The 12,363-nt window shown below is 37.9% G+C and overlaps 1 protein-coding gene across 1 annotated transcript in view; it reads right to left on the bottom strand.

Moving 5' to 3' along the window:
- The window catches only part of SMARCC1 (SWI/SNF related BAF chromatin remodeling complex subunit C1), an 87,822-nt gene that overhangs the window by 63,306 nt on the left and 12,153 nt on the right, over positions 1-12,363 (bottom strand). The window contains exons 3-8 of the mRNA XM_013127737.3: positions 10,982-11,067; positions 7,294-7,375; positions 6,170-6,262; positions 2,977-3,046; positions 1,662-1,731; positions 53-128 (exon numbers count right to left, since the gene is read on the bottom strand). Coding sequence (XP_012983191.3) covers positions 53-128; positions 1,662-1,731; positions 2,977-3,046; positions 6,170-6,262; positions 7,294-7,375; positions 10,982-11,067 — 477 coding nt within the window. The remainder of the gene's footprint in view (positions 1-52; positions 129-1,661; positions 1,732-2,976; positions 3,047-6,169; positions 6,263-7,293; positions 7,376-10,981; positions 11,068-12,363) is intronic.

Here is a 12,363-nt window from a genome sequence, read left to right as displayed (position 1 = left end):
ATGAGCTGTACCGATACAGTAACTCTGGGAAACTGTTTTACGAGAGACTTACCTTCCATGGCTTTTCAGGAATTGGAGGATCCTCGATTTCAGCATCTATTTCATTGGCATGAACCCAAGTGTCATAGCTAATGAGAGGAGGCAAGTGAAAATAAAATTGGTCCCTTGGGCTGTTCATCCAGAGAGATCACCAGCAGGAATATTTATTCAGCCATTACGGGATGTGCACATTTTTAGCTTTCTGATTTTAAAAGCCATCTCCAGCTTAGCATTGCAAATCTACTCTCTAGATTCAGGGGTATAAATGCAGTTTGTGAGTCACCTGTCAAACCCTGGCATTAAGTTAATTAACTTGTTTCTGTTCTTATGAGTTTGAAGCAAGAGCTACTGGATTCCTAGAAAAAATAAGTATGCATCTTCTCCTTCAATCCTACCACTGTAGAAACAATTTATTATTTACATTCACTTTTCCACAGGCTATTCCCTCAAAAACCTATTTATAAATACTAAGAAGCTACAGTCAATAGCAGCAAAAGCCATATTTTATAATCTACACTAAGCATGCACTGAGCAACTAGGATACATCATATGCAAAAAAAGATGTATATATAGCATTCCTCACCTTCATACTGAGATTTGCAAATACATATACACTGAGTCAACACAAACTTTATTACTGATATTATATGAACAGAAATATTTAAAGTTTTTTCATCTGTATGAAGAACGAAGTGTGACTGTTTGCACTCTTCCACAGAAATATGCATATGGCTCCTGAGAATTCTGTGTATACAGCAGGGCAGATTTTAGTACCCTGGAAAAGTTATTTAAATAGAAGTAAATGCCAGGTTATCAATCAAACGAGGTTTTCCATAACCTGAACTCAGAAACCAGTTATTACAAATACATTTAAGTTACTAACTGTACCTATGCTACCTTTTAACATCAACTAGCACAAGACAGCTTTCTCAAATATGTGCTTTCAACAGTCACTTGTACCTGACTAAAGGCAATCTAAGGAGTGAAAACTCTGTCCAAGGAAGCCTAACTAGGTGAGACTATAGTTAACACTTTTGGCTTTAAAGTCTTACTAACTTTAAGAAAAGGCTCACTCTACCCTTTAAAAGTCTGGTTCAATTTGCAACCATACCAATGGCTCTGCAGGAAAATACTTTCTTTTCCTAACCTTCACCATCTGCCAGTATCACAAATGGGTTTTAAGCCAACAACTAGTCTTTTCAAGCTTTGGACATTGAGATAAATGGTAGCGAGACTAAATTGCTGCATCGTTATACTCCGTAAGACAACCACTGCTTGTCTCATAATATGAGAGGTGATGTACAAGCATTCAAAATCAAAACAAGAGGAATGCAGTACTGTTTATGTGGTCAAATTTTTAGATGAGCCAGCCTGAGATGGGTCTGAGCCTGTCATGTTCTGCAGATCAAGCAAAGATTGAAGTCCACACAGCTTGACATTCACCATGTGGTTTCACTACCATTAACCACAGAGCACTGCATTTGGCAGAGGTAAGGCTCAGTAAGCTAAAGGAGCAGCTTGCTTGAGGACACAGATTTTACTATTTGCAAATTTTAATCAAGACTTTTCTTTCAACAAAAACTTCAGTAAAATTTGGGGTCTGCTTGCTTCCCCCACTTTACCTGTCTGGAAAAAAGCCCCAGTGTACCAGCACCTGCTTGTCCTTTTTCATCACAGGTCTCAACCATTCATCTGCAAAGGGGAAAGAGATCTAGCATCAGATTCAGATTGTAAAGCACATTACACACTATTTTGCTTTCCCATAGCCAGTAATAATAAAGTTATTGTGATCATCTCTGATAGAAGTCTACTGTAGAACAATTACAATGGCCTGGCCTGAACTAATACACTTGACTGCATTACCTTTACCATGTCTAAACATGCATGCGCTCTGCATGCATGACAGATGTTGCATTAGTAATCTGGATGCTAACTTTGAGGCGTATGTTACATTAGTAATTTGGACGCTAAGAATTGTTGCAACCCATGCAGCGATGGGGCAGATACAGCTCCTCCAGGCAACCTGTGTCAGGGCCTCACCACTCTCACCCAGAAGAGTTTCTTCCTCAGATGTCATCTAAATCTGCCCTCTATCAGTTAAACCATTCCCCCTTGTCCTGTCCCTACCTGCATTTGTTAAATATAATCATTCATACAGAGAAGTGAACACTTCCATCTAGTGGCCATAAGATGCCAGGGCATATCAGAAAAAGCGGATTTATGTTGGTGAAGCTCAGACTCAACAGCAATGATCTGCTAGAAAATTAAATGTATTTCAGATAGAATAAATAAAGAGCAATAAGAGCAATTTTTTGTTATTTGCTGAAAGATGCAGCTGTTAAATTGCTTTTGAGGAACCTATGTACTTCATATAGAAGGAGACTGCATTACAAAAAAGCCCACAATCTTCCTTTATCAGGTCTAAGCGTTACTGTATTAATTCTCACTTACTTTCGCATCTACCTTTCTCATATCTGGCCGATTCCTAATCGTGTTCCACTCAATATACTGACCCACACTTATGCACTTGGGGCTACCATGGAAGCAATAAAATAAAAAATAATAGAAATGACAGTTTTAAACCCCCTACTTTCACTGTGCTTCCTTTTAATCTATTTTCTAAGTTCTTTCAGACCCTTAGCTTTGCTCTCCTTCAGCCTGCAAGTTAACATCTCAATTTTCAATGCAATCACTTAAGAGCAGTCAGTGTTACACACCTGAATCTGAAGAAGTTGCATCCATTAAAAATGTAACTGCTACAGCCAGTAATTAGACAAAGGACAGAGTAATTTTATTTCAAGTTGTTAATCCTAGAAATATCTCCCAAGTGGCTCTCAGGAGCAGACTAGAAACATACCGTGTGCAAAAGCTCTTGTAACTACTAACAGAATTTAGTCACAAGGCTAATTCCACTTAAAAATTAGAAAGCAGCTTTACCATCATCCATTGAGGTAGGACTTGGATAAACATGGTGAGTAGCCTTTGATTTCTCTTCAGTTACTGTTCCCTGTGGGAAAGGGGGAAAAGAAGAAGCTGCATTAGAAACTTTAAATAAATTACCCTGAACTTCTTGCCTGCTTCTTTTTACTCACATCCCATGCAGCCCAGAAGTACTCACAGCTAACTTCAATGCAACTACAGAGAATACCACCTCTAAAAAATGACAGAAAAAGGCAGTTACTCTGAGACTGCCACCAAACTACTGTCATCTCTTGCTCTTTGTTCTCAAATCCTTCCTCCCCCCTAGCTCTTTCTGCCCCAGTTCTCATTGCAAATTGTTTAACTATCAGCTCATACAAACTCACTGGTAAATATTTTGTAAAAAAGCATCTGTAACTTTTTTCCACTAAGTACACATTTTGGTTCAAAACAATTTCTAAATATGACAACGTATATAAAGTATATGAAAAACTTAACTAGGAACGGCTGCCTGCAACAGAATATCCCTAGGATCTGATAAAGGCTGTATGTCAAGAGATAGACTAAACACTTGTTCTTTATGAAAAGCCTCCTAAACCATAGAACAAAGAGAATAAATCAGAAATACACTAACATGGTATCACTGATTGTCAAATATTCAAACACAAGACTGCTTTTTCTTCTTGCTGTCATTTTCTTGACATATGAGAAGCAACAGATGTAATTCTCATGCTTATGTTGATGCCACAACAACAGTGTACATAAAGTAATTTCTCTACATATGTGTGCAGGCCATAATTATATTCTCATTGGACCTACATCACCATGCAAAAAAAAAATCTGCTATACAGTATATGTTAAATAACTGAACAGTGGGATCAGTCCCTTACAAGGAGAACTAAGGGTTCTCCCACATGCTGCAGAGACACCTCCAGACTCCATACATAAAGAGTCATTTGCAAGGACAGCAGAAGTTCACAGTCTGCAGGCTCTCTGCAGAGGAACTCCTTTTTGGAACAGTTTATGTGAAAATGTTATTCGAAATTTACATTCCACAAATACTTGACAGATTTATTTAAAGGACTGAAGAGCCCATGGGATAGGGTACAGCCAACAATATGCAAACAATTTATTCAGCAGACAGCACAAAAGGAGGAAAATTAAAAAATAAAAATTCCATGAAGATGCATTGCATTACAGTAGCAATATTTGGAGACTACTCCAGTATCAGGGGCTAAAGGGCAGGAGTTCCCACACCAAGAATTCATAGAACTGGGTAAAAAGAGAGGAGGTGTTCTGAGCAACAGGAAGAAGGTTGTAAAGTAAGAGGAAAAGGAATGAGTGAAGAACCACCTGCAAAGTGTTTTAGGAACAGTAATGGAAATTCTCCTTTCATCCCCCATGAGCTAAAGATGCTCTAATCTGAGCTTTGTGAATCAGATCAGTAAGTTTCATCTATTTCCTACGGACCTTTTAAAAACCCAGTAGACAATAGATGAAGTCTCTCAGATTCTATCTTGACTGAAAACAAAGGGAGGAATAGACTTTCACTAAAACAGCATTCTGAAAGATGAAAGTAGTTTTAAGATTTATTCTCAGTCTCTGCTAAACTGAATGTGACTAGAACCTAAAGACATAACAGGATGCCTTTTAGTGACAAAACACTTTTCTTGAGGCCCACAGATACAAAGGCTAAAATCTCACTCATTACCTGTTTTCAAGTTCCTAAATTATTGTTCTGGCTCTCTCACAAGAATCCTTAACATTTAATCAGTAAAAGAAAATCAGAAACAGTAGCAGCATCTTCAGCAGCAGAGAGAACAAATATCTCACTAACATCCCTTTGTATGAGACAAGCAGTGGTTGTCTTACAGAATATAACGATGCAGCAATTTAGTCTCACTACCATTTATCTCAATGTCCAAAGCTTGAAAAGACTAGTTGTTGGCTTAAAACACCATTTGTGATACTGGCAGTATCTCTTTTTATGAGCCCAGAGATCACACCAGCACTGTGCTGGGACAATAGATGCAAGTCTCTGCACAGGCTGCAGTCAGAGCAGTGAAGACTTGGAAATAACAGGGAGGAGGGAGCTACGAGTACAAGGCATAGGGTAGAGAAAAGATAACAGCAGGGTAAAAAAAACATAGTAATAATCAAAATAGTGAGCAAGGATGGGTAGCAACACAAATATAAGATGAAAATTCAGAAGCAGGGCAAAGGAAGAAAGCCCAAAGCCTAAAATTAAGGAAAATTGCTGTTTGCAGTTCATCACATCCCTTTAGAGACAGAACCACCAGGTTTAAAAGTCCCTTAAATAATTTGTGGATATAGCATGCTTTAAGTTCACTATAGAATTCCTTCATGAAAGGAAAACAATCATTAACTCCTAATTTAAGAATAACAAACATCCTGATTCAGCTGACTAATTTACTTGTGAAAAATTATGCAACTGAAATTGAGACGACAGTTCATAATCACAACACAGGAAAAACATCTAATCTGGAAAAGAAAGTTTACTTTGGCTACAGCTGTGAATTGCCGTAACACAAAAGGCTATCAGACCATCTCGAGTTCACATTCCAGGATATTTCTCTCAAGACAAATAAAGGCTGCTTACATTTTTAATAGATGAAACTGTTAATCTTATTCAGCTCATCATTTAGTTTAATAAACTACAATGGTAAGATGTGGACAGTCTTGGAAATATGTTGACTCCCTAACATGGAACAGACTGCTGTTGCTCGTGCTCTTTTCAGCACAAGCAAGAAATGAGCAACTAAAATAAAGTGAAAAGGGTAGCAATCATGGTAAGATCAAAGCTTCCTTATGCTGTCCCCACAGATCCAGAACAGCTGTACTGCACACTACCTTCTTTGGTCTCAGGTTTGGACAAACAGCGAGCTTCTGTTTTGTATAAGCAGGTACTGAGCATTGAATCAGTTCAGGCCTGCAGCCAACTCAGAGATGCCGTAAGTACTTTTCACTTCAATAGCAATTTCAGATTTACTTTAAGAATAGAGTCTCCTTGTGAGGATAACTACTACTTGCATTTTACAAACTGTGAACTTTTGGTCTTAAGTGATTTGCTCCTGCTGTTCTGCATTGTCAGAGAGATTCCAAATGTAGCTGATATGTTGAGGTTAGGCAAACACATTTTATCCTGCAACTGCTGAAATATGTTCTTTAAGATACACTATTTAAAAGTTACCTGGTGACGTTTGACAATATCCTTCAATTTATTAGCCAACTTCAATTCTATATCTGGAATGAGGTAGATGGTTGGTCTGCTCAGACAGTTGTTCTAGTGGAGAGAATAGGAAGTCAAATAAGAAATTAGTTGGTCACCTGTGACAAATAAAAAAATTCCTATTAAGATCACGAACGCTTGAAAAGAGCTCAAAAGGAACATGTGTCAGTTCGTGATATGGCATACTAACCCAAGCTACAGAAACCCTTTTGATAGCACACTTTCATTTTCCTCCTTGCCAAAGTCCTATCCTGATTTTTTTCTGATCTCCACAGATCTGCTGTTAGCTCTAACAAAGACATCACTGCAGACAAAGGGAACATGACCCAGTATAGCTGTTCTCATGTTCCTGCTTTTATAACATTTTTAATGGAAACAATGTCTTCAATTTCAAATAATTTCTGACAGGACCTGGGAGACTTCACCTGAATGGGAATTTAAGTCCCTTGTGTGTCAACTTCCAAATGTGAATCTGCCCTCTGTCACTAAAATGCAGATTCATCCATTTCTACAATATCAACAGGTATATGTTAACTTCATTTTGAATTATAACATGTACTCTATTATGTATTGAAACCACCATACAATGGCAATAGTTTTATCATAAGATTGTTTCTTTTTGCTGTCCTTCCTCCAACATCTTGATATTACACACTAAGCCTGGGATTAGAGTTTGGAAAAAAAAGCAAGTGACACCATCTAAAATGCACCCTAACCTGAAGAAAGTCACCTGTATAAAGGTGAGTCTCAAGAAAGTCAACAACTGAATAGGTATGTACAGAAACAGTTACTCAATCCTAAGGGTGCTGCTTTCACAGGAAGCCAGAAACACTCAGGATACTTTCTCCTACCTTACAAAGAAGTGGTTCTCAGCCAATACATATCTGAAGAACATCAATGAAACATTCTGAAGTTTTCAAGTGATAACATGGAATTGTGACAAAAATGGGGGGGGGGGGGGGGGGGGAAGAGTATAACACTCCTCCAGAAAACCAGGGTGAAACTCTTCAATGGGTCACAACTGAGGTCCACAAAAACTAGTGAATCCCTTCCCAGGAGAGCAGTTTTATGTACAAGTTTCTTGCCTGCACTAGTGTTTTCTCGATGTTCATAAACATCTCCACATTTCGATCCATTCGGGATGGATTCTGCAGGTCAAACCTCCGCCTGTTAAGGAAAATTATTCAAAAATATTAAATTCAACTCTCCTCCACTCACCAGTCAAGAATCTTTCACGTTCCACATAAAAAACAACAGTGTATCATGGTAGCTATGTAAGAACACTTAAAGCACAATCACAAGTATTTTTGCTTCACTTGGCAGCCCCCACAAGCAAGAAAAATCACAATGAACCAAATCAAGAAAATGTAACTGATTTGTGAAATGTGTAGGAAAAATGAAGGTTGACATTGTCCAACAAAACCCTGTAGCAGGGTCGTGCATTCCATTACAGTCACAAAGGATAATTAAACAAAGATAATCAAATGATCACAATGGATTTCAACAACTAGATGAGAAAATTCATGAACAAGCTCTCACGTTTCTCTTCCTTCTAGTTGCACCCATCCACCAGTCCCAGATTCTAATCCAGGAAAAACACAGCAATTTGTCTGCCTGGTATTTTCTAAACTACTTATCTACTTGAGAACAAGCCGCCCCACACCCAACACACAGGTAGTTAATAATCTATGTAAAGCCTTCACCATCTTCTTTATTAGACTCTGGTACTTTAAAGTTTGCTGCTTCATTGACAAAGTAATCAAAATTCTTGAAATAACAATGCAGATTTAAGTGTCTATCGGAAATGGGAGAGATTACACAAAATCTGAGACTTTCTACTGGGAAGAAGCACAAGAGCCCCCCAGAAACATTCTGCTGTATGCACCTGAACCATACATATGTTCAGAAACCATGGATGAACCAACTCAAAAGAATATGGGACAATAACAGGACTAACACCAGTCCCTTGCCAAGCTCAGCACCCGCAGGTGTCTGTCTTGGCACTATCATGCAGGCCAGGGCACTGTAGGAGCCTCTGAAACAGGTTTGTGCCTGGCCCTTAACAATTCAGCGTTTTCCAAAGGAAAATATATTTAAATAATCAGATTGTTGACTCTTAGATGTAAAACATTGTCTGGTGCATTTCTGTACCTCTCAAGTTTTGGAAAAAGTTGTTCCTAGAGTCTGAAAATGCTCTTAACTGGAGTGTGGAGCTGGTGTTCAGCAGTGGCAGTACCAGCAGAAAGGATTTCAGCATATAATAAATAGCCAGTACACTTAACAGAGTGAAAATACCATGCATGTAATTACCATGCAGTGACTGACATGCTTTTAGTTAACACCCCAACTTAAAAACAGAATTTATTCCAGTGCCCATTTCTACTGAGTTTCTTTTAAACACATACTTGTTTCCAGTAACGCATCAAATCAATTTTTAAATTTTAAAAATATGCAATGAAGGTAAACTAAAGCAAGACTAATTTTTATCGCAAAACCCACTACCACACAAGGATGGCATCACATCATTGTAACACCACTCAGGTAAAGACACTTCAGGTGGAACCACCATGTTTTTATTCACTTGAGGGTCTAGCATTTTCACAAAGAAGCTGTCCACACAGGTGGCCCTGTGTAAGCATGCTGCCATGGTGGGCAGCACTAGAAATAGTCACTATTAGTGAATGACAGCTTCTATGCCAAAAAACAACATCATAGGCTCTTCCCTTCACAATAAGGACATAACAGACAAGTTGAAGATAATATCCTGGTATCTTTCAATTTCAAATTAAAGTTACAACCTCTTTAAATAGAGTTGTGCATGATAAAAAGTTTACAATGACTTCTAGAAGTAAGGCCAGTCATCAAGAAGTCCCACAGTTCCCTGCACAACACAATTTAATGAAGTATTTTACACATGTAACACATTGGATTTTAAGAGCCAAGATCAAGTCACTTTTCCAGAATTCAGTTATTGACAGCTTCATAGTCTGTATTCAAGACATATGCTCATCAAAGGTAATGGTTTCAGGGAAGGAATATAAATACTCAATAAACAAACTAACCTAGACACTTAATAAAGACTTCAGTCCCTATGAAATGAAGACACTTAAGGCATGGAAGTCTGACCAAAATTCTTACATTTGGTTACCTAAAATCTGCATTATGTATCCAGTTAATGCTATATATGTCCCCAAATTCCTGCCTGCTTTTGAAACCCATAATTTAAGAGAAGCACACAAATACACTAAGAAATCTCACTTTTTTTAGTTGTCCATTTAGACAAAATAGTAGCACTAATTCTTCTTATCCTTAGTTTAACTGATACCCTCTGACAGGTTTTAGCAAACAACTACTGGAATTGCGGTGATAGACAAGGTATGTCCAGCTGCACTGGGTAAGTGCATTTTTCAGACATACCTATTATGACGAGGAAAGGTACTTCTCCTATAAGACAGATCATTCACAAACAGGTTAAGCAAGAGCGACAATGCATACCATTAAAAAAAAATCATATTTCAGGCAAAACACCACATATTATTTGGTTGAGTCAGTGAAGGAGACATTCCAAGCTCTAAGTCTGATCTTCAGAGTTAAATTCAAGTATCTCTTCCCTCTACATCCCACATGCACAAACACAAGACACTACCCACACTAGTTTCGAGGAATTGGCAAGAGTGAGAAGAGAGGAGGCAATCATTTACAAGTTTTGCTGACAAATTTCAACAACTGAAAACTAAATCTGTTGGAAAAAAAAGTTTAAATATTCATAAAGTAAGAGCCATTTAACTTCTTTATCTTAAGACAAAGAGGCAGCAAGACATGCCTGAAAGATACGCCACACAGAACATGACAAACCTGCATCGCATCTTAAGTGTTTGCAATACTGGAGTAAGAAAAACCCTGAGAGCAGCTTACTCATACCAGCTTTCTGACATATCCATCTCAGAACCCATTTAGCTGATAAGAGTATAAACAGCTCCTAAAAACAACCAACCACTTCATTTTTGCCTTTTGATTTGTTCTTGTAACAGAAACAGAGTTTACTCCAGGAATGCTGTTTACAGGTCTGCACAGCCTCAGATCAGAAACTATTTAAATTTATGTACAAGAACAATCTCTGCTTACTTTCATTTATCAACTTTTCATCCTCACATTTTTTCCAGTGTTCTCAAATACAGTAATTTATGCTACTGCTGTCTTGGAAAGAGGATTATAACTTAGAAACACACAGGTCAAAACACTATTGGGATGCCACATGAATAGTTTTAATGCTGGTGTCAATCACTACGTGGGCAGCATCTCTAAAAACATACACTCCACAAGTATGAAGGCTGATAAGCAATGGAAAACTTAGGATTTGTTAGTGTCTATGGAGTGCTTCATGTTTTCCTATTATATCTAAACTCTACACTCAATCTGGTAACAAAGACTTACGTCTTACAGATGGGAAACAGTGATTTTATGATACTGGTTAACTTGGCGAGTCATACAGCAAGTAACCGGCCAAGAAAAAAGCCCGAAGCTTATAATTAACTCCCAACCTACAGGCTCAAGACCTTAAACTTGGACAACTTATCTTTAAATTTAGAAGTGTGTGGGTGTCTCATAAAACTACCATCAGCAAAACAAGAAAAACCATTTCCTCTTCCCATCTCCAACTCCCTTGCCTACCCAATTCTCCAGAAAGTATTAAAATTTAAGTAGTTTGCATAGATAGGCATTTCATGTGCTTAATTCATGCAAAAGGTGTATAAATCGAAACTAAAAACTTACCAGCCCTGTTCATTCTTATATTTGTAAGCAGCACCAAGAATGTGGCATAATGTACCTCCAGCTTTGAAATCCATGAAGCACTTTGCCTAGAACCCAACAGAAAAGTGAAAACACAGTGACATTGACTTTTAAGTAATTATTTTAAACAAATACATACTTGTTAGCTGAGTTTTAGGCATCTAACTTATCAAAAGCATAGTTTTAATTTTTAGATTAATCCCTTCTGGAATTTTACATTCTTCTTTAAGAATGTTTTGAGAAGATTAAATCCATCTGGTTTAAGTAGAATTCTTCATGTTTACAAGCAGAACCTGACCTATCCGAAAGCTCCAAGTCCTTCCTTATGCAAGTAGCTTGCACAAAATTCCTTGTATAGCTGTAAAACAGAAATCCAAACTGCTCCTTGAACATGCATTTCACAGTCAATTAAACCTAAAATAGGAGGTACCAGTTAAGAAGATCCTCATGCATATTAAGTAAACCAAACCCAATCATTAGTAATGAACATCTAAAACCCAGTTCCACAGTCATTACGGCTCCTAAAGCTCTCCTTTGCTATCCCTCCTCCTCTACCACAGCAAAAAGTTTGTGAAAATCTGAGAAGGTCACCACACAGATCTGCCCTAAAAGACTAAATCCAACTCACTTCTCCACTACCAGTTTTAGCAGAGTACAGCCAAGTCATGTACTCATAAACATGTTCTCCGAATTCAAGAACTGCAATTCAGACAGTAGCATGAGGAGACTGAAAACCTCTACCAAGTCCCACCAAGTCCTTTCTCTAAAAGGTTACTAAAGAAGCAGGGCTGTTTCCTACACAGAAAGGAACAGTTCTCTCATAGATTTTAATTTAGCATTATCTCTGCTGTTTTACAATATTTCTGGTCATGGTGTTTGTATGTGCTCAGGAAAAGTAAGGTGCTGTCAGAGTCATCTTCAAAACTGATGACAACCAGACACCTCAGCTGAAGCCAGGACTAGAGAAAGGCAACACCATGATCTATTTCAACCATACTTTGCAGAGTACTGACATGTATGAGGTTCACCTTATCAGGCTTGGAACAGGAAGAAAAGTGTATACCAGCATTGATAAACCATGGATAAAGAAAGCAGCACATGACGTGATAACAGAACAAATGAAAACTTGGGTTTCCATCCACCAGGCCTTCTCTTTACAGTAACAGACTGTTATCTGATATGACTGGTAAGTCAATTTGACTAAACCACAAAAAAAAGTGGTTTCTTTTGTTTGTTTTTTAAGTTCTTGTAAGATGCAAAAATTCCTTTACAAACATGCACTCAAGTGAGACTACTCTGGAACACTTCTTTCTACTGACAACAGGACCAAGCTGTTTTTGGCAACTTTTATATAGTATCAGGAG

The sequence above is a fragment of the Melopsittacus undulatus genome, chromosome 1 (genome assembly GCF_012275295.1).
Source record: "Melopsittacus undulatus isolate bMelUnd1 chromosome 1, bMelUnd1.mat.Z, whole genome shotgun sequence".
NCBI classification, from domain to species: Eukaryota; Metazoa; Chordata; class Aves; order Psittaciformes; family Psittaculidae; genus Melopsittacus; species Melopsittacus undulatus.
Note: the sequence above shows the minus strand (reverse complement) of the source record. Positions and strands in the feature narration are given on the sequence as shown.